Below are 23112 nucleotides of genomic sequence, written 5' to 3' on the forward strand. Positions count from 1 at the left end.
TTGTGGAAGGTGTCCCTGCTTATGGAAGGGAGTTGGAACTCCATTGTCTTTAAGGCTCCTCCCAAACTAAAAACTCTGTAATCCCACGATTCCATAAAAAGTGATCATTACTATAAATTTCCTGATAATTTTATAACTGACTTTGAAAAAGCCCTAGAATGCAGAGTTTAGAGAGGATTTCTGAAATACCCCTGAAGCTTGGATTATATAACCCACAAAAACAATGCTATGTTTTTGATTTTGATGCTTAGATGAGGCAATTAGGACTAAGGTAAAATAAATGTAACTGAAGAACAACATGCAGAGTGATCCAAAGCCAGTGTGGAGCAGGACTTCAAGATTCATTCAAGTAAACAAGTAGCTGCTTTAAATGTTTTTCCCCACTGGAGAAGGCTTTTTTTTTTTTAATGATCTTGCTCAATGCAGTGCTTCTTCTAGGCTCTGTAGTGTTCATTTTCAAATTGCAAACTCAAAGGCTTCTCATATTTCTTCCTGATGGTCTATAGAAGCTGAACCTCTATCACATCTCAGAGCAGCTGCCACAATTCTCTCAAATTTATTTTGTATTTACAAGGCAACAAAAGACATATAAACATCTTTGGCATGGTATAGTGACTTGGAAATATGTCAGTAATGATTTTGTGGCTGCACAGGTCCTGCACACATGTCACACAAGCACTCAAAGTTTATTCAACGACCTGCTGTGAGAAATGTGAGATAACTTGTTCCCTTTGCAGTAGGAAAAACAAGAGTTTGGTGGTTTTGATACTGATTGTTTTAGAGTGTTAGAGTATATGGCCCATGGCACAGAGTGGGTGGGTATATATGGCCCTGTTTGTGAGGGTGGTGAGGCCCTGGAACAATTGCCCAGAGAAGCTGTGGCTACCCCGTCCCTGGAAGCATTCCAGGCCAGCTTGGATGTGGCTCTGAGCAGCCTGGTGCAGGGGAAGGTGTCCCTGCCCATGGCAGGGGGTTTAGAATAAGGGGATTGTTAATCTCCCTTCCAACACAAACCACTCCAGGATTCTGTGATCTAACTATTCTAAGAGTTTTGAGGGTAACACCTTCTCAGTTGGGTTTGGCACTTTTTGGACATAGGCATGGGTCAGGAACCATCCCATGCAAGCAGGACACAATGAAACACCTTCATATGTTGGGGTTTTGTTTGTCTCCTGTGTTCTCACATGTACCCAACTGCCCAAAATCCTATTGGGATGCCTCAGGGTGCTGTGCAGAGCTTCTGGCTTCTTCTATGGAAAGACTTATGTCCCTCAAGAAACAAGAAAAGCTATGGAAATCAAGCTCTAGAGGTCCAAATGCAGAGAAATTTGTGAACTTATATAACACTTGTGTCTATTCCGCAATTGGATAAAAAGAGGGAAATAATTTGTGTTTCTCAAGGTATCTCAGGAGGGCATTGTGCAACTCAACTGGATACGAAAGGTTTAGCCTTTTGCTTGGATGCCAGAGTTTACAGGGTCAAACCCAAGCTCCAGAACAAGTTCAAAACCAAGTTCCAGAACAATTTTATGAAAAAGTCTCAATTGAGGATCACTGATTTCTCAGATATAACTTCTGACTCAGGTGGTTTCTACCGAACAGTGTTTGAAGGAGGACAGACAACATGCCTGAATGTCTTTTCCTCTGCTTTCTGGGAATTCTGCTTTGGTTTCAGCATTTAGTTGGATGCAGTATGAAACCTAAGTTTTGTTGTATTGCAAACCTTTAATTAGAGTAAGGGATTGTGGAATATTCCAAAATGAGGATATACAGATAGTCTCATCCTTTAAGAGGGAAACCCATGGTAAATGATACTGGTATTACCTAATCACTACAAGTGCTTAAACCCAGAAACTGAACCAAAAAAATACACCACAAAATATACTATGAGTAGGTCAAAGTAAAGTGAACCCCTATCCTTTTCAACTTATCATTTTCTAAAAATAAATACAATTTATTTTTTGGTTAAATCATACTCTAACTTATTTCAAATCTAGGCATTGTTTTGTAGGCAGCAGCACAGCAGTCCTCTGCAGAAATGTGAAAGCTGGGGAGAGAAATGATCTATTAATCTGGGACAGTTCTTAGTAGGACAAAACAGTGCTTTATCTTGTCTAAATATAGGTGACCTAAATGTAGAGGCCTTTACCAGTTCCCTTGCAAACCTTGTCTACCATTTAATGTGTCTGAACTGTTGGAAGTTAGCCAAATATTGAACCTCTATTTACTTTTTTGTGCTAGTGCTGATTAATGTACATACCCAAAGTCATCCCAGCAGACTCTGCTCTCTCACTGGCATAAATTTTTTACAGAGATTAAAAATACCTAAAATAAGTCACATGCAAGTACTCCACTAAGTGCCAATATCTTGCTCATCTTCACCATGAATTATTACAACCCAAATTTGATGCACTTGAACAAATTTAGTACTTATTTTAGGCAAATATGGTCACATTAAAATGATACATTTAATTTAAGCAACTTTTTTCTGGATTTCTTTGCAGTGAAAAGAAGAGAAATATGATTTGTATGTTTAGGAAAATAATGACTGAAAGATACTCAATGGGCCTCATAAAAAATAGATGATTTGGGTGTTATCAGTAAAATTATGAAGCATATGATCCATTTTTTTTCCCCTCTGGTAATACAAAGATGTGGAAAAAAAATCACCCTTATTTTACTATTTTGTTTCAGATGCAGACTTTGTGACAAATGGGTGCAGATAAAATTCTGGGGTTAGAATACAGTGTGTATTTGTATAAGTGTTTGTCTCCGAGGATATTTGGGTATATAGGGTGCATATTTTCCAGTCACATAGTGCCTGCCCTGCTCTGCAAGATAAAAAGAACGAATGTGGTTCTAAAGTGTTAAAAAAATGGTAAATTTTATTTAACTCTACCATTCTAAGATGTTCTGAAGGGAAAAAAAAAACACAGTCAGGAAGAGCTGTTGCTGCCTGTTTGATCAGCACAGCTCAAGGCTGGTTGGAAAGGGCATCTGCCTTCAGATGCCTTCCCAGGGGTGATGGTTCTCCTGCTCCAGTTCACACCCACCCCAGGGGAAAGGACCTGCTGCAGCCCAGGGTGTTGGGATGGATGGAATTCCTCCTCCAGGCTCTGAATTGCTGAGAGCCACAGGTGGCCAGCAGCAGGTTTGTAAGGCAGAGGTTCAGCACTCACCCACTGCTGGTGAACCGTTTGGCAACAGGAAAAATACGTGGGGCTGCAGGCTCTGTGCAGTGTCTGGAGGATGCTGGCCAAGGAGGCTGTTTCAGTACCAGGCTGACAAACAGCACAGTCACTTGTATATCAGTGAAATATTGACACTGATTTATGTCCAGGGTGAACTGAGGGCTTCTAACAGTGGTCCTCAAGCTTGCTCTTAATTTACAAATCTAACTCATGGTGGGCAATCTTCAAACTACCCAGACCTCCTTATCCACTAAAAGTGAAGGTCTTTTTGTGACACAGTACAGCTTCTCCTGTCCCATCTCTTTGGACCCGTGGTACCCTGTAAGGATTTTTATTACTCGGTGACAAGTGGATTGAAAAATCTGTCAGGTGGAAGAACAGAGATGGTAATGAGTGTTCTCAAATTTCTCTGCAGTCCCTGAAGGTCTATCCTTGCTCAGAACTTTTATCACAGCAGTATTTTACAGCTTCTATAACTTAAGTCTTTCTGAAGTTTTTTGTTGGCAGGTATAGCATATTCTCTTAGGCTTCGTGGTTTCATCTATTTTTCTTCTCATCTTTCATCCACATCATGGTAATCAACTCCTCACAGGTCAAAAAACTCTTCAAAGTACTCCTTTGAACATCTGCCTCCTTAAAGACATCCCTGCTGTATTCTCTGATAACTTGGATTTCATCCAGCTTTGCTAGATAAAGACTTAGGAGTATTCAGTGAACACCCTATTAACTAAACAGGAGAGTAGAAAAAGGTTCCTACATTTTTCACTAACATCTGGTCTGAGCACAGTGGGAGAGAAAAAGCCAGCAGCGAAAGATCTGCATGAACTGGTTGCAAACTGGTAGCTGCTCTCCCAGATGAAACTATATATTTGAAGTATCATTTAAAATCTTCAGCAGGGAGCTATCATGCCATCTTTTATATTAGTTATGAGGCATACAAATGAGGGTTTTGCTGCTATCTTTCCAAAAGTACAAAGCTGAGCATCCTACTTCTCCCCCAATTGTTATGTTGAGAGTTGCTTTTGGTCCCTGAAGCAAAGGGAGACAGCAAAGACCATAGAAAGGTTTATTTTTTTAAATGTCTAAAGAAGTTTCAGTGAGGGACCAACTTATTCCATAGTAAGGTTCAAGCAGATTGTCATTAGAAACCTGATGAGAGAGGAAATACAAACTTCCCATTCACTTTACTGAGTTTTGGTATTGTTCCCTCTTGCTCAGTTTTCCATTCTGCATGGAAAGAATGTTGTGTTCTGCTGTGATCTTTTTTATTTGATTTATATTAAAAGGTTCCTAAACCATCTTGCATACTCATAGCAGTTGTAACTTCTCTGATCTCTCCCCTTCATTTTCTAAGCCAACCAAATTTCATGATCCAGATGAAGGATGAAGCAAATCATCATCAATTTCTGTTCTCTTGGTATCACTCATCTTGTATTAACCTCCTCCACCAAACTCTTATGGTTGGTGCACTTGAACCAAATCTCTGGAGCTTGCCTTATCTCTTTTTTTTCATTTTATCTGCTCTTGATCCCATTCTAGGTGTTAAGGCTCACCTAGAGTAGAGAATGCTGCAAAGCTTTCCAAGTTCAGTAGAGGAGCATGTTGCTCACTGAGGTGGTAGATGGAAAAATTCAAGGTCAGGTTGGACAGGGCTCTGTGAAAAGTAATATAGTTGAAGTTATCCCTTTTTACAGCAGGGAGGGCTGAACTAGATGACCTTTAATAGTCCCTTCCAACCCAAACCATTCCATGATTTTGCAATTTTCATACATTTACTTCTGTTGTATTCTCCTCTACTCCTTCTACCTATCCTTGTCATTACTAATAGTCTGTTTATTCTGTCTTCCTTAAATTGGCTTGCTTTGGGTTATGGATTTTGTAAGTTTTCAGTGACAGAAACCTCATCTTCCTCTGTGTGACTGACGTGTATTCATTATCGTGGTGTAATGTGCAATTTTGTTCTGAAGACAGATGTGAATCAACCATCAGATTTTCCACTGCCTTCAGAGGCGATACCCACTTATGCTGGCTGAATGCTTTATGTGTTTAAGCTTTTTCAGTCAATGTCCTACATAAAGAGGCATCTGTGATTAGTCAGCAGTGTCTAGCAGTGGAGGCAAATTCAGTTTTTATTCAGAAAGCTGAGTGACTTTGCAAAACTTTACCAGGGAAAACATAACTCTTTCTCCTCAGTGTGAGCATTAATGAGAAATTTATGAAGAAGGCAGAAGACTCTGTGTCTTTGGTTTGTCAAAAGCGTTTGAGGCTGCCTTTTAAATAGCTGGAGTTGATGCAAGAGAGAAAAAGAAATAAAATTATAGGATTATAAAATGGTTTGGGTTGGAAGGGACCTTAAAGCTTATCTCATTCCAAACACCTGCCAGGGGCAGGGACAACACCCTTCACTAGACCAGGCTGCTCCAAGACCCATCCAGCCTGGCCTTGGACATTTCCAGGGATGGGGCAACCACAGCTTTGCTTGGGAACCTATACCAGAGCCTCAACACCCTTGTGGTAAAGAAAAGAATTTCTTCTTGTACCTAAATGTATTATAAACCTACTCTTTTAAATTTAAATACATTTCCCCTTGTTCTGTCACTTTCATGCCCATGCAAAATGAAAAAGAGTGAGTTTATCTGGATAGAGCTGAAGACACATTGGTTATCCTCGGTGTTTTGGGATTGCAGAGAGACAAATGGAAGGAACTGTAAAATAAACTTTTTGAATGGGTTAAATGGAGTCACAACCATGGTTTACAGTACAGTTATTTAATCTGCTAGTTCTCTCCTGATTTCCTCTTTCCAGGAAAAATAATTTCAAATTATCTTGTTTGAATGCAGGAAGGGTATAAATATATAAGATTTTTCTCTGGTGAATTTCACAGATGTGCCTTTCTCTTCTATTGATTATACCTAATCTATAATGTAAAATGATATCAGGCCTTTTTTTATACAACGAAGGCAATATAATATTATTATAGGACCTGATTTACTTTACCCTCCTAAAATTATGTTTTTACTGGACTTCTGCTCCAGGAGCACCATGAAAAATGATGGCTTTATAGATTGTTCATGCAGTTTTTGAAGTACTTGTAAGTCCAAAAGTGCTTTAAAAAAATGATGCATGACAAAGTACGAGAATGGGAAAATCTAATTATCACATTAATTATCTATTGACAGAAGATATACAGCAGGTGATGCAATGGCTTTGGATGTTCTTGTCTTTATTACCTCTTGGGGAAAGAGTTCAGATCATGAAATGAGTTTGGTGCTCTTGAGTGGACATTTGTCCTCATCACAAAACAACCCCATAATTCAGCACGATGTAACGAAATTGGAGAGCTCAAATTGAGGAGGTTTAGAACCAAGAGCATCGGGGAGTGATAAATCAGGCTAGAGGTGCAGGGCAATGCCTCTTGGGGTGACTTTCACAGTGTCTGTGAGACAATGCCATCCCCATTACAAATCATTTTGCCAGGCAGACATCCTAACTCCACATGCTTGAAGGGACAGATCAAGCTAGAAACAGCAGTAAGAGGGAGCTTGATTTGGTCTAAGTCACAATTCCATTCAACTGCTATTAAAAGTTATGAGAACGGGGATTTTCATATTGCATTAAAGTCACATTTTGTGATTTTGCCATTCCTCTGCTAATTTTCAGGGATTTTTTTCAGAGTCATAAGCAATGAGCAGTGTGTGATGCACACTTGCATAAATACGAGTCCCTAGAGGGAATGTCTAAATATGGCTAACTGCTGTAAGTATACTTAATTGAATTATATTAGCATAATTGTCCAGGTTAGACACCCATCTTTTGATTGTTAGTACAAATTCTGGCCAACACTAGTGAATATAGCTAGCTTTAGGAGCTAACCACAAACTTTCTGTTATTTATATGAAATACATGGAAGTTTTCAGTTTAATACTCATCATTATTTCAGTGTCACCATCTGAGGTGGCTGCAGTAGGCACCTTTGGTTGCTCTCTCTATAAGACCCACTCACAGCTATTTTCCTTATCACAAATTTGACACCTAGGCCACCAAGAGAAACGTTCAACACCAGAGAAGACTTTGACACAGTTGTGAAGTCTAAATCTTCACTATGAGACTAAGCTTTGCTTTCTGCATGTTTTTTTTTAGTTTTTGTTGTTTTTTTCTTCCTATCTGTCATGATAGAGAGAGGGCACAAATATCTAAGCCTACGAATAAGAGACATGAAGAAACTATATATATATATTATAGTGTATGTATGTATGTATGTATACTGCCTATAAAATTGCATGTATATTGCCTATATATTTATATATATATTTTTATATATATATTACATTTAGAGAACAAAATAAAGATAATTAGTTCTTTTCATTCTAGCTGTGCATTCCTACATCTCAGTCTCAAAGCAGACACTTTTGGGGTGTATAAAGAACCTATTTTCAATCATTTGTAAAGACATCAGTTGCTAACAACTTATGAACTCCCAGTCTGAGGGAACGTAGGAGGGTACTGTACAAAACTTCTAAGGCTGGTGTGCAAAAGCCATGTGTAAAGGAAAACTTAAGTTCTGCAATATTCCACCTTGACTTACAGCCTTCCCCAGATCACTTCTCAACTAGAGGCAGCATGTGATCTGCCACAGCTGTGAAGAAGGGTAATTAACTGCCATATATTATGTATTTGTGAGAGACACCAAGGATACTTTTGCAAATTGTTATTACTTTATTTTATTTATTAGCTGGCTTTAATTATATTCCTGTAGGAACCTGAATTATGGTTCAATTGCAGCACGGTCTGACGGTGGAATAAGTTATAGCTGCTACCTTCATGGGACTGTAGGCAACACAGCAAAATAAAGTGATCTGTTTCCTTCTTCAAATACTCCAGACACGATTAGATGAGGGAATAGTCAGACGTAGGAAAGTCTTCAGACACGGAGCTGCTGTTTTTTTTAATTCTCTCAGCTAGGTCTGACAGCTAAATACAATCTTCTGTGATGGAATCAAAATGATTAATTAGGTAAAGGAGCTGCACCCAGCCTCTTGTGCAGTTATGACTTATGTTATCCTCACTGACTCTAACCTACATCGGCTCTGCTCAATTAACTGAGGTTAAGCATTATAGATTATTGAGGAATTGGGTCATGGTAAATCAGAATTACTTTCCCAATTTAGAGGTAACGGATGGTGAGGTGTTTCAGAGACAAGGCTCAATGCCTAGCATTTGCAGAACTATTCTCTGCAGTTGATACAGAGTGGAAAAATCTTTACAGATGGGGTTTATCTGTCATGAATTTAGACATCAAAATGTTAATTGGGAAACTGGACTGTTTTTTGTGGAGGGAAATAGAGTCACTGGAAAGAGACAGCCAGTTCAGGAGGGATTCACCAGATGCTAACCATCCATGCCATGTGGGAAGAATCACCAACATCTCTCTCTGTATTAACCAAAGAGAGGATCTGAATGATTGGATGTCATCCTCAAGTTCTACATGATCAAAGTAGAGTGAGATAAATACAGAATTTTCTGCCTAAGATGTATTCAATGCCTGAAATTACTCATAGAAGATGTAACAGAATATCCTCAGAGTGTCTGAGGCCTCATTCTTCCTAAGAGATTAACCTGGTATCAAATACCTTTCAAAATGAGCATTTCAGGGCTGGTTTTGAAGACATGCAGAACCTGGCATTCTCATGGGCTTGCTAGATCTGAAAATATGATGCAACCTTTGTCTGTGCCACTAATTTGAACATATCCCAGGAGACACCTGAGCACATCCTTGCTGCCAAAATGTTAGAATGATGCCTATCTTGGTTCCAGACCACAGAAGAGCAGCACTTTTTTGACCCCTTGATCAGCATGGTGCAGAACCTGGCGCAGTCCAGAAATCACTTCCAAGAGCAGGTTGTGTGTGGTAACCCTGCTGTGAAGGCTAAAATTTTTAACAATATGGAAAGATGTTGCTCTGTGCCAGATGACCTTAATGCCAGTGAATATTTATTATATTAATATTATATTTAATCAAATTAATCAATTTAAGACTTAATTGCAGGCTGTATCAATGTTGTTTTCTGCAACATTTCTTTGTCTTGCAAATTGACTTGAACCAAGGTACCCCTAAAAATACAGACCCAAGTTCATGTTCATATTAGATGTCCCTTAGTGGGGGGGAGTGTGAAATGAAATAACCAACACTAAATGATTTTCAATTGACTCAAAACTCAGGCATCTGCCCGAAAAAAACAAAGACCATCCCTCAAGGTTTCTCAGGGTGGTAATTTCTATGCTCTCTTACACAGGGAATGAGTGCTTCGTTCCCCCTATGCCCTGTGCAGGATTGGAACAGACACAGATGTTTCCCCTTGTTATTTATTGTCTCAGAGATGCCATCTGCCCAGTGCAGCCTCTTGTTGTCTCTTCACTAATACTTAGCTCATAAACTCTTTGGACAAGTGCATCTTTTTGTCTCTAGGACACTTGACCTAAAATCTCTGTGGCAATAGAGATAAAATAATAATAGTAATTACAATGGTGTAAATGCAGACTTCAGGTTTCAGAGACAGGGCACAGAAAATTCGCCTAGAATGGGTACATGTATTTGTATTCCTCCAAAATAATCTTTCTCAAATAGAAATATAGCCACATATATCTAAAAATGTACAGCAAACCATTAATTTTGATGAAGGATTTTTGACAAGTCACAAAATATCTCTGGATTTCCTTGAAAGGAAGAGAGAGAGGAGAACAAAGCATTAGATTTTAACGAACTAAAGTTATTCACAATACATAATCTTTCCAAATTTTACAGGGGGAAAAATTCTACTCCCACCCAGACTATGCAAAATATAATTGGTTGAAACTCTGCAAAATAATTGCAGAAGAAAAGTGAAAAAGGAACATTTAATAAAGATACGTATTTTTTGTTATATCTATTATCAATCCTGGATAGACACAAATGACACTGACTACTAGTATGTCTCCATGGAAATCACAATCTTTATTTTTGACAAAACTTATGCATATTCTAGCTATAAAATTTATAAATAGCAACAACATTAAAGGAACTCCAGGGGGGGGAAAATGTTTAGGAGCATATATTCTACTTCATGCCAGCTTTAAAAAGGAATATTTAAAAAGACTTATCCAACTGCTTAATCAAGTGGTTCAGTTGGATGGTCAAAGACTGTGAGGAATGCTGATTGAGCTGATGCAATTCTCTAGTAAGTCAAGGGCTGGATGCTACATCACAGATGCTATAACATGCTGGGACAGAGCTGCACTGCTCCAGGGAGGGCTCTGGGACTCAATGGACAGACAGAGCACTTGTGAGCTCCGTGATGGGACAGGGGAATGTGGCTCATGGTGAAGCACAAGGATGCCCAGATTGGTGGTGGATGCCCCATCCCTGGAAACATCCAAGGTCAAGCTGAGCAGGACTCTGAGAAACCTGATCAAGCTGAAAGTTTCCCCGTCCATTGCAGGCGTTTGGCCGGGGTGGCCTTTAAAAGTTCCTTTCCAACACAAACTCTTTTATGACTTTAATGCACAGCATGTCTGCAGAACATGGCACCTCTGCCAGCCAGCCCTGGCAAGAGGAGACAGAGCAGTGCCCCTGCAGCCTCTCCAGGGCTGGTGCACGACTTGTACTCTGCTTGCAAAACCTGCCTGCTGTCTGGGCAGAACACAGTGGGGATGGGGCAGCACGGGGTCAGGATTGGAGTGCCCAGGGTCCCTTTGGGCCTGGCTCACAGACACGGTCACACACAGACACGGGCGTGCAGGCCAAGCACACGCTAACCCTAAACCTACATGTGAATGCAAAGCTGAAGGTCCCACCCCAAAATTCCCTAAACAGTCAAAATGTCCATTGAAATCAATGTCATTCGTTCCTGGGATGGTGAAATGACCTGTGCATGCAGAGGAGAGGGCAATAAGTGTATCCATAGTCCTAGAGCTGGTGGAAGCTGGTTTAGCCTTGGATGCTGGCGTAACTCATAGCATTTGAAGACCAGCCATGGAGCACACGCTAAAAAACACGGTATTTTCTCCACTCAGAATTGCAGAAAAGGTATGAGAGGGTTTGCTAAATGACACTACAGAACAGAAGAGTCACAGGGAAACCATTAATTAGGCCCTCAAGGAACAACTTCTGCATGAGAGCTGAAGGGAAGGAGCTCCAGGACCTGGCCTGGAAGATGCTGTGTCAATGCTGCCTTTTTGAAATATTACAGGTTACTGTGGTCAGCTCCTGATGAGCAGCTCATAGAGAATTGCCATCAGGTTGTACTTTCCTTTTTTTTCTTCAGGGATCCCTTCAGTTTCCGCCACAGACTATCCTTCCTCTTCATCTTCTTCTCTATCATGGACAGTGAGGATTCTTTCCTTCGGATTTCCCTCACTAGTCCATGAAAGACATCATCAATGTAGAAGCGGAGAGCAGCTGAAGTCTCAAAAAAGGAGCAGGAGTATTCTCTGGCTAAGCTCATTCCTTCTTCAGTTGAGACCTACAAAGAAAAGAAAATTCCATAAATATTGCCTAATGCACAAAACTTTAATCAACATGAGAACATTACAATATATATATGGCCTGACTTCTTAGATCCTGCAAATCGCTGACCAGGAAAATAATCTGACAGCATCCAACAGATGAGATTCAAGGGTGAAAGGATCAGGCTGAATTCATGAGGTGTTTGAACAGAGCAGACTGGCAGTATTCATTTGCTCAGGCATATAATGTCCCTAATTCTGATGCATCAATTTTTCCATGTATTTCCTCTCTTTAGTACAGTAATCTTTGGTTTGACAGTGCTGGTACTTTATTCTATAGGCGGGAATGGATGACTAGAAAGACTTACACAGAATTAAGGCCCTAGAAAATCCTTGTTGAGCATTAACCTAATCCTGGAAGCAACTTGACTCTTTAAGCACATCAGCTTTCATACCCTAATATTTTTCAGTCACATTAATTTCTGAGCATGCCTTGGTGTGGTTTGGTCTTTGCAGGCCTGTAATCCTATCACTGAGCTCATACCTGAGCTGTATGAAGATCCAAAATCTATTTGTTTTTCAGCTCATCTTCCCTAAGTGGCTTTGTGTACTTACTGCTCTTGTAGAATGTGTGGGAAATGTGCCTGTATTTTGAGGAGCTGACGAGCCTAGAGGAAAACAACACAGCTCTTTTCACTAAATTCAATGAGCAGGGATCATTTTTTCTGAAATTTCCATATTGGCTATCTCTTGGCATTTGACCTGCCAGCCTGCTAAATGGAAGGGTGCTCAGCATGCTGATTATTGTGTGCATCAAATAGAGCTTAAATTCTTATTGTGAGGGCTGCCACTACCTGACAATTAAGGTACTTTTTACACTTTGAGAGTTCATCCAATAACATGCAGGAGGTCTGCAAAATAACACAGAACAAACTCTGTGAGCTTCTAAATGTTAACCCAGCTTCCCACCCAATAGACTGTCCTTTCTTTTCAGTATTTGGACATAAATCTGAATAAATGAAGTATATGAATTGCATGTATGGTGTATATTCAAATTCTAGGTCAGAAATCCCAGACTTTGTTTTTATTTACATTTGCATATCATGATTTATTCAAGTAACTTTCCAAACATCCTTATGAAAAGTCAAAGAAATATTTTGACATAGCCTTGTGAAAGGCTACATAATAGGCTATGGAAAGTCTCAATTGCTACAGTCTAACACAAGACTTATCTTGGTGTTTTCTTTTAGTTGGGATTGTTGTTTTGGTTTTTTTCTGATTTTTAGCTGAAATGCACCCAAAATGCCATTTATCCTTTTTAGGGAAATAAAGCCTTGTGACTCAAGATACAAGCACACTCTCTCAAACCTGCCATGAAGAAAATGCCCTTTATGATTAAATTATGACTCCTCCTCATTGCATTTATTCCACTTATCTGTAAGGCTGGAGATGGTAAGAAACAGGATTTCGGATGAAACAGAAAATTGGTTCATTCCAGCCTGGAGGTAAATCTGCACCAAGCATGTACCTGCATAACACAGACCTCAGAATTTCTCACCCCCTGCTTTGCATCGAGTCACAAACTTTGTAGCATTTGCAAGGATCAGGCCTCTATGCTCCAGGTACAATCTTAATTTAATTAAGATTTTTGTGAGGGTAAGCAGGGAGGTTGTAGGCCAACCTGAATAATACTTCCTGACAAAATAAAAGATGGTTACCACTTTCCAAGTGCTATAATTGCCAACCTTTTGCAAAAAGAGATGGGTAGCAATATGGTCCTTGTTTTTCTCTGGGCAGCTGTGTAAGCAAAATACATGATTCAATATGTCTATTGGGCACCATTGAGAAATTGATTGTCTGGATAGAAGACTATTTTGGTTTATTTTGGACCTTATAATGAAGGTTATTTTCCTTGCTTTGCCTTATTGGAGCTGAAGGAGGAATTCTTTTTTATTTTGTTAAAGATGCTGCAGTTCTAAGCAAATGATTGCACAGAGATGCATTTCAATGAAGATTTCATGCATTCATTACCTAAAAGGAAGTAAAAATCCACATGAACCAAAATATCCTTATGTTAAATAATGGCAAGGTTGTAAATATAATTAGGGTGTGAGCACAATAATACTCCAATATAAAAATTGCCCATTATTTTTCTATGTGAATTTCTAGTCTTTACCCCACTTTGCTCCTCCTTTGTTTGACTTTTTCTTTCTTTTTTTTTTTTTTTACCTAGGACTAAAAATATGTTTTCTCCATCCTACAAGGAAGAATAATTGCAGGGAAGACATTCTGTGCTCTGCAATGAAACAAGAATGCTAAGAGCTGTGAGAAATGGATAATACTCAGGAGAATTAAATCATGCAGAAAAACTTTCTCCCCATATCTTTGTGGCTGGAGGTTAGCAACTTGGCCAAACTTAGCTGACTTTCTTTAAAAAGAAAGAAAAGTTTGGTTTTGGACTCCAGTTGCCTGCCAAATTACAAAGAGAGCATTAAAGTTATTAATGGTGATAGTTCATTTCAAAGCATGGCATTTTTCTTAAGTCTTGCCCTCAGGAACTGATTAACTGCTTTGGCAAAATTTTAAGAGCTAATTCAGCAGGAGGAGGACACCTGGCACAAACAATTTCAGGATGATTAGCTGATGTTTTTCAGCTTCAAGGCTGAAAACATAATTTTTTTAAAATATAACATCGTAATAATTATCATTACTGCTTCCAGCACCAATGAATATGACTGTAGTAATTTAACTAATATGTTTGCTGAAGAATCTGTAAATATAAAGAGATGTCTAGAGAAAAAATACACATTTTTCTCTTGGTTCATCATTCGGTCAAGAGGCTAGACACCTATGGAATGAGAAACAAGGGATAAAGCTTGATGAGGTGACTGAGGCCCACATAATTCCAGGGATTTAGCCTGTTCCCATCTTATTGCCAGAAGAGAAACTACATTGTAGAAATCCATTCCAGATCTGCACAGCCCAGGGATTTGTTGACAAATTGCAGCTTCCATGGGCCTGTATCAGTGGAAGATATGATCTGTCAGCATGGCACGGACAGACAGGTCAGGGAGAGAGGTCATTCTATTGAATATATATCTGGGAAGCAGAGCTTTATATCTCATCCTTAGAGTAACCCTTCTTGATTGAATCTGGCATTGTTTGCAAGAGTATAATTCTGGTCGTATTGATTCCAACTTAGCTCATTTCTGTGCTGCTAAACCTCAAGAAGGGAATAAAGGTGGAAGGTAGGTGTAGTGAATATAATGAAAATGAAAATTTCAGAGCTGACAGAAGCTTCCTGAGTATTGTTCAAACTTTTAAAAACTGTGATTGTCTGGGTGGGGTTTTGATCAGCATTTACAGAAGGGCTTGAAGCTTGCAGCACAACCAATGAGGAAGATCTCCCAAATCCATGAAAGGGAGCCTCATGGATATGATGTGTTAGCAGCTGAAAAAATCTTCTTTTCTAAAGTGCAGGATTCTGAGTGCCCATATATGACAGCACATGTGAGTTGAGAAGGAAGATATGCCAGTGACAACATATAACTGAATCTTGTCTAGACCAGATATACCTGTTCCAACAGCACGTGAACAGCACACAGGACTGTGGGCTGAATTGGGAATTTCCCATCTCTGCATAGCTGAGGGCAGCTAGAACACAGCCCAGCTTCCTCCTGAGGGAAAGCACTGGCTGCAAACCTCATTATATACATTAGGATTCTGTTTGTGGCTTTTGCAAACCTCCCCTGGAAAATTACAAGTGCAATTAAATGCAATGCTGACAGGCTGAGAAAGCTGTGATGGATGAGCTGCCATCTTTATGACAGCCAGCTCCCCACTAAGGTCAGCTCCTGCACAAAACCACCTGGGCTGGGTGGTGGGTGGGGAGGCACTGGCAATCACTGGCCTCCATGGGCACACAAAAACACCTGAATACTTGTATCTGAGATGAAAAATGCACAGAAATTAAACTGAACAATAATCTTTCTCTGCCCTTGGACTGTCATTAGCTGGAAAACCTCCATCAGGATCAGATTATTTTGTGTTCAGCTTTGTTGCCTCCTTTTGTCATGGCAGCATGAGAAGGATCCCAAAGTGGATTTCACTGATGGAGATTTTGTTATCAGAGTCAGCAGCTTAACTCTGGGTAAGTAAATGGGGGTTTTCAGGCAGGGAAGTAATGCATTTCCGCTTGTGCATTTCATCCCTGCATCCATGAAGTTGCATAGTCTACTTCAGATGGCTTTTGCAGTTTTCCCCTCATAACTGGGACCTCCGGATTGCCGTGGAGAAATCTGGGATCTGCAGGTGGAGTGCTAAGCATTGCAAGGATTCGCCTAAATATTTGTTACAGACTTCTACCCTGGTTGTCATCATATACCTCAGTTATATAATTCTGGATAATTTTATATCCAAAAACCTTGTTCTGTGAGTATTTTTTTTTTCTCTGAAGGCACATGGTCTAGATCAGAGACAGAAGGGTACACATGTTGCTCAACAGAGTGCTCATCTAAATCCCACTGAGGGAAATAGGAGGAATTTCTGTTTGTTTTGATCAAGATTTGCATTTTTGACAGTCAATAATTTATGAGAGTTGTGAGGAAAAATAATGAATAAGGATGGCAGAAGCATATTGAGCATCCTTGTTTGCACCAGTAAACAGTAAATAATAAATAATAAAAGAAATAGGAAAAGTCATGAACCAGAGAAGGAAAAATTCTGAGTAATGTCCCAGAAAGATTGACATCCTTCCCCTTTGTGTTGGTTGGATTTTTTTTCTGTTTCTCAATAAGTCCCATCTTAGAAAAGAAGAACTGGGTGTCAAGTTGTTTATTAGCACCTGGATATCAGTTTAGAGATAGGCAGGCAACCAGAAAGAGTCCACACCCATGTTTGGGTCCCTCCCCATCACAGCCCATTCCATTGGCATATCAGAACAAATACAATAAGCTTTTGGTACAGATGTAAACCCATAACATATTAGAGGAAAGAGTTGTGGAGATCAAAAATATTCACATTTTTCCTCAGTCTCTAATAAGTAACTTTGGCAAAAGAAAAAGAGAAAATCAATCTTATGGGTCTAGAAAAAGAATGCCATCCTGGACAACAAAATAGGAAAGAATCAGTGTTGACTGACATGAGCAGTGATTTTTTTTTAATCCTAGCACTGACCACCAATTTTATGCCTTGAACAGAACACAGAAAAACTATGTTTTCTCATTAATCAATGCAATCACACAGTCATTTACATTGAAAAAATCTCTAATATCAAATCCACTCGTCAATGCAATAGTGTGAAACCCACCACTAAACCACGTTCTGAAGTGCCACACCTACATGCCTTCTGAACATCTACAGGAACAGTGAGTCCACCACTGTCCTGGGAAGCCTGTTCCAATGCCTGACAACCCTTTCAGTGAAGACATTTTTACTTATATCCAATCCAAGCCTTCCCTGGTAGTCTTGAAGCCTTTCCTCCCATACTACTGTGTGTTGTCTGGAACAGGGAAAAGCTCTTTATTTCAATGGATACAACTGTGTCCAGCAAAGGCTGAGCTGGCTGCCTCTATATTGCCACCTGCCTTTGTTACAGCCAAAGGCATTCACAGTAAATATTTGAATTGTGTCTTGAGAAACATGTGGTGCAAACCACTAACCAAAGTGCAGATCCATTATACCTACGTCAGTTTTGACAGTTATTATTTTTTTCCTTTGGACATGTATCAAGAGGCATGGTGGCAGAGACTTCCTACAGGCTGGAATAGGGATCTTTCCAAGTGTGAAATGCTATTGTTCAGGTCAAAGCTCAAACACTTGGCTATTACAGCAGTGTCTGGGGTTTAAAACATGAGCAGAAACATAAACAACCCAAGAAAAATCAATCTTTCTGTCTTCTTAAGACAAGCAGCACTGTTGTTATTTGTTCATATGATGCATGTCACATGAAATATCTTTTTAAAAGAAAATGAAAGAAGAGTTCCAAAGCATTTTACCCTTCTTCAGATCTTTGCACTTATAAACTGCCTATCATGTTCTCGCCACTGAGCAATGACACTTCTGAAAGAAGGGGGAAAACCAAGATCAATTCAAAATCAATTTAGTCTGAAAAAAATGTTGAAGACTAGAGTTTGTGTGGAACCAGTGTGACCTTTTGTGGCCAGACATTCAATATGACTATGTTTCAGGTCTAAATATGTGCACAGAAAATTCAAAAGTTAAAGGGAAATCCTTTTCGTTAAAACCTCTTGTTTCTATCTCCCTCAACATTTTGCTTTCTGGCAGAATTTTAACTTTTAAATTGAATTACTGCTTAGAAGTATAATGCTGAAACTTTTTCTTCTGAAAACATAGACATTTTAACCTTCATGCATGGTCCCCTTCCCAAATGCAAACACTGCAGTTAACCATTTGACTTGGCCGTGAATCCCCTGGAGTTCACAACTAGTTTCTGCTGTCACAAAACAGCATTTTTCATTAAACCAAGCAAGTGCACCTTACTTTTTCTCCTCAGTCCCTGGGTAAGCAATTCTCTTTTCAGGAGCCTGCACAGTTAATGAGTAACATGGCAGAGAAACTCTAAAGGAAAATTTCATATCAAAGCCTTCATGAGAAAACTCACTCTGACTTCATGGAAGCAATTCTGCAAAGCTCAGCTTTGCCAGCATTCTAGACTGAGTTAATTACTATCATGAAGAATTATTTATTATCATGAAGGTGTTGCAATTAGTTCTGTTCCTTCTTCTCCCTCTCTAGAGTGACGTGTCTTCCAAGACTTTTCCTTTTGGCCTTGTCACTCTGCAGTGCTTTGTTTCTGGCTTCACACTAAAGCATGTTTGGTGACCAGAATGGGGTCCTTGAATGGCCATGGGTGGAGGCAGGATTAGCAGACTGGGCCAAGAAGATGAAGTTTTGCTCTGTGAGCTTGTGCTCTGAAGAGCCTGGATGCCATGGAAATTGCACATGGTCCAGCAATGCACAACTCATCCTCAGCTGCTCCAGCCTCTGAAGAAATTCACATTACAAAGGCTCAGATATTCCTTCCCTTCCTGTAACTTGGGCTTTGCTTTAGGGAGAAAGGAATGGAAAGGAAGGAAAATGCAGCTTTAGCTATGCAGAAAATAATAGAATTGTCCAGCTCCTCTGTAATGATCTTTGTGCATTATTTATAGTGGATGAAGGCTGGAGAGTGTGGGATTGTAAAATTAATTGGTCATTTCTCTAAAGGAAAGCCATTTAATAGTCTTGACAAAAAATAAATTTTTAGACAAAACCAGAGAGATTATCTGTTCTAAATGAGGTACTTCTCACCTGGTTAGTCACAAAGGTGTCACAAGAAACACTACTTAAAGTCTATTCTGAGCATGGAAAAAACATGTTTCTATTTGATCCAAGGAAACAGCAAATTGTTAAGGGGTTTTGAAAGAAATCTATCTGATGATGCATCACTGAACAATTTTTCTTATGCAATTTACTATTGACCTCTGTTAGATTAGACTGACACTTTCTCTGTTTTAGTTATTTCTATACTCTTGCAAGAAAACTCTAAGCTAACACTCCCTATTTTATTTAAATATATCTCTCGTGCATTTTCATACATAAAAAATTCTAGATTCAATTTATATTTGAATAATTTCTGCATACTTTAGCATCTTTTCTGATGAAGATTACTAGTATATCTCTAGTTTTTCTCTTATTTTGGAATTTTACTATTTTCCCACCTTTTGGATCCAGAATATTCTTGTGACACAGGAGCTACTCCTCCAGGTAATTTCATTCCTGCTTTAGGCAAAAGTTTGAAATATGGATAAACATCCTCCACACAGTTGCTTAGCTGCAAATCTAACAAAGCACATGTTTTGGTCTATTGTTTCCAACTTATGACAATGTTGTTTCATTATTTCACAGATAGAATGCTAAAAAACTGAATCAACATCTCATTTCATGCAAGAACCATTGCAGGATCAGGGTGCTGTCTTCAGGTTAGACTTTTGACGATATTCTTGTCTACTACAGACTGTTCCCTTTTGACTTGATCCTGTCAAAATCATGATTGATGAGTGGTTAAAGCATCTTTACATCAGGAAGTGTTTCCAAAGAGATGGCCTCAGGATCTGACTGAATTGGATACTCAAAGCCACATGATCCTGCATCAGCCAGCAATAGCTCTGGGTCTAATTTGAAGAGAATGTGGAAGTGTTAAATCCTTAGCATCTGTCTTCAAGATGAATAAGTTCAGGTCAATTGCTCAAAGCATTTTTCAGAGATCTGACAATTTTCTAAATGGTCCATCATCTTTAAAGGTTCTTTGATTGCAACGCTCAGCTGAAGACATGGATGGACATAAAATGGTTGCAAAAAGAAGACATTTCGGCATCAGTTTCACATGGACATCTGCTGGTTTTAGTAAGGGAAAAAATCTAGGAATTGCAGTGCTATTTTCACGAGAAAGGATTTTTTTTCAATTTTTTTAAGCAACAAGAAATCAATTATCATCTGCTCCCAGCAGACGGTTGTTTAAAAAAAGTACAGATAAAAGGAGGTGCAAATGTACATTTTGGACTTCTTTTCAGACAAATGGAAAATTAGTGGCATTCAACTCTTATTTTAACAGTTAGTGGTTTCTATTTCTTTGTGAGAACAAATTCACTATCAGTCCAGTAGAGACAGCCTCCATATCTTTTATCTATTTGTAAAGTCATGTAAGGTAATTTCAGTTACATGTTAGGCATTAAATTTCCACTCCAGTTCTTCACCAGGACACGAGCACTAAGCACACTGGGTACTGAGTAAATAAACTTAATTCCTAGTAACCTTTGCAAATCTCTCTGGTATTATATAACTTTGTCTCTAACAGCAATATTTTGTCCTGAAAGCCCTCAATTGACATGAAAAGATGAGACAATAAAGAAGGAGTCAGTAAGAAGGGAAGATCAGGGGTCTGCTTTCAGTGTTCTGCTTTCCTCAGTCTGCTGAAGACTGAGAAATGTGATTCAAGAAATTTTAAGGGAACCAGAAAGGAATCTGGACACCTAAATGCAAATCAAGGAAGAAGCAGAAAGAGGTGTGTATTTATTTGTGCATGTTTATATATATGGCTGCAAACAAGAACTTGAAGTTAAGGAATAAAAAAATAAACACCCCACAACCAAAGTATTAGTGATTCACAGAAGCAGAATAATCTTTTGAACCAAAGTAGCCAAAGTTTGTGTTTAGCTAAATGTCTCATTTTTAGACACATGGACAAACTACTGGAATTAATTTCTGAACCTTTTGTCTGAGATGGATATGAGTTTCCAACACTGGAATAAAAGGGTGACAAAAAATATGCAGTAAGGAGTTTTGTTTGTCTTGGAAGCACACACTGCTTCCAATCACTTTTGGGTGCAGCACACATATATTCCGGTATAGAGTTTTCACATCTAAACATACTCAGATCCAGACAGCAGGCAGACAGGGAACACCATCTTAAAGTTTCTGGCATTGAAAAGAAAATTGCAAGAAACTCTCCTTCCTCCTTTCATTTCCACACAGCTGTGGTCTGCTGGGATTCAGGGATTCTGTCCGGGCTGCTGAAGTGTTTGACAGGAGGGAGGCAGAGGAAGAATTTATAATAGATTTATAAATATTTGGACTGAAATAGATTTTTTTAAAGAAATCATTTACTGAAGCAAGCATGTGCTAAAATATATGAGGTATCAAAGTGTTTTATGCATAGTCTACAGAATAATGTTTCACTCTTCCATGTTTTACTTGAGTTGTTTTTTAAAGAAAAAAAGTTAATCAATGCAATGAGATGAAGATTTACTTGAGTTTCTTTTAAAAGAAAAAGTTACTGGATGCAATGAGAAGGGGTTGAGCTGTCAGAAAATGGGAGTGGTGAATCATTGTGTTTGTTTGTCCTGGAATGTGTAATTAATTTTGAGGGTTTAGTAATTTTGAAGTTTATTAGGAAGGTCTGTCGAACGATCTCATTACAGGAAATATTGCAGAGTATCTTTATTAAACTAATGGCATTGATCTTCCCCATGTCAATACTAATTCAGGGAAAATTTTACACTTTTGCAGAATATGAATTGATTGAAAAAATTATGGGAGCTTTATGGAGGTTTTCTTTTTCAGCTCCTTTCCAGTGTGATGAAAGGACAGTTTAATGGAAGACAAGAGTGGTTTTTTGTGGTCAGGGGAACATTTGAAGAGATAGACCCATGATACAGGAATGTCAAACCAGGAGTGACAGCTGAATAAGGAGCATTAAGCTCCATCACGTGATGAGACCTGCCATGTGGACAATGCATGACAAAATCTTGAATCTGGGGAACTGCATATAAAGGGGATAAAAAGGAGAAATGAATGCATAGAGAGAGAAAAATTAACGATGTTAAATGGTGGGTAGGAAGAGCTGTAAGAACACATTTAGTTAATTAGACATAACAAGCTCTCTTATTGCTAACTTTGCTTAAATTACCTCACTTTTGCAGCAGGTTAAGATCATGGAGTTGGATGGTGTCCATGGTAGCTTGCTCATGTATCTGTGGTTAACCTGTCCGGTTGGCAAGCTCCCTGTTCAGGGGAAACTTTCTTTGGATTACCCTTCTGTGGTTCCTTCCTGCCCATGGGTTTTGACTTTTAATAAAATTGAGAACCCTAAAATAGCCAAAGTGGCAGCTGACAGCTGGCAGAATCTTAACTTTGTGCAATACAGCACCAAACTTTCTTGCTTACATCCCCAAGAGGTGTTGGATTCTTTACTAACAGTAACTTAAGCAATGGTGATGCTTGAGGGTTAATGAGTAGAGTTTTTTCCTATATTTTTTCTTTTTTTCTGAAGCCAAACCAAGAATTCTTCTCCTGATTTATTACCTCAAAGAAAGGATATAATAAGCAAAGAGAGAAGCAGAAGAGTGAAGGTGGAAGGATAGTGGCAGGGAGGAAGACAGATTACGTCTTTATTATGCTAGCTTGAGGGTAGGATGAGAAAATAGAGTCTTAACAAACAAAATGGAAGAAATTCCTTGCTAGAAGCATCTGTTTAACCTCTTCTATCTGTGATGTATCCTTCCAATTATGCAGATACTCTTGATATATAAAAACTACTATGCTAATACGCCCTGTGAGCCGAAATCATGATTACAACAGATAAACTCATATTCTTACCCAGAGCAATAGACTTTTCAGCCCACCACTGTAGCTCAGTTTACCCAGCAGCACTTGTGAATATGCATCTGCACACACAAACACACACAGACCACAAATGAACCTTTCCATTAAACCTGGCAGGAAAGTTGGCCTTACAGCAAAACCTCGATGTGTATTCTGAAAAAAACACCATTCTAAAGAGTCCCTTCAGCACTGGGAGGCATGCAGCATTAGCTCCTCTGCAGATTAGAAATGGTTTCTGACATTTATTTATTTCCCATGTTTCATGCAACTGATTCAT

General features: G+C 39.0%; 1 protein-coding gene across 2 annotated transcripts in view; it reads right to left on the reverse strand.

Moving 5' to 3' along the window:
* Positions 1-10163: 10163 nt before the first annotated feature.
* RIT2 (Ras like without CAAX 2) overlaps positions 10164-23112 on the reverse strand; it is a 174322-nt gene continuing 161373 nt past the window's right edge. For both annotated transcript variants that reach the window (XM_054652030.2, XM_077171405.1), the window contains exon 6: positions 10164-11689. In XM_054652030.2, the coding sequence (XP_054508005.1) occupies positions 11462-11689 (228 nt within the window). In that variant the 3' untranslated portion in view covers positions 10164-11461. The remainder of the gene's footprint in view (positions 11690-23112) is intronic.

The sequence above is a fragment of the Agelaius phoeniceus genome, chromosome Z (genome assembly GCF_051311805.1).
Source record: "Agelaius phoeniceus isolate bAgePho1 chromosome Z, bAgePho1.hap1, whole genome shotgun sequence".
NCBI classification, from domain to species: Eukaryota; Metazoa; Chordata; class Aves; order Passeriformes; family Icteridae; genus Agelaius; species Agelaius phoeniceus.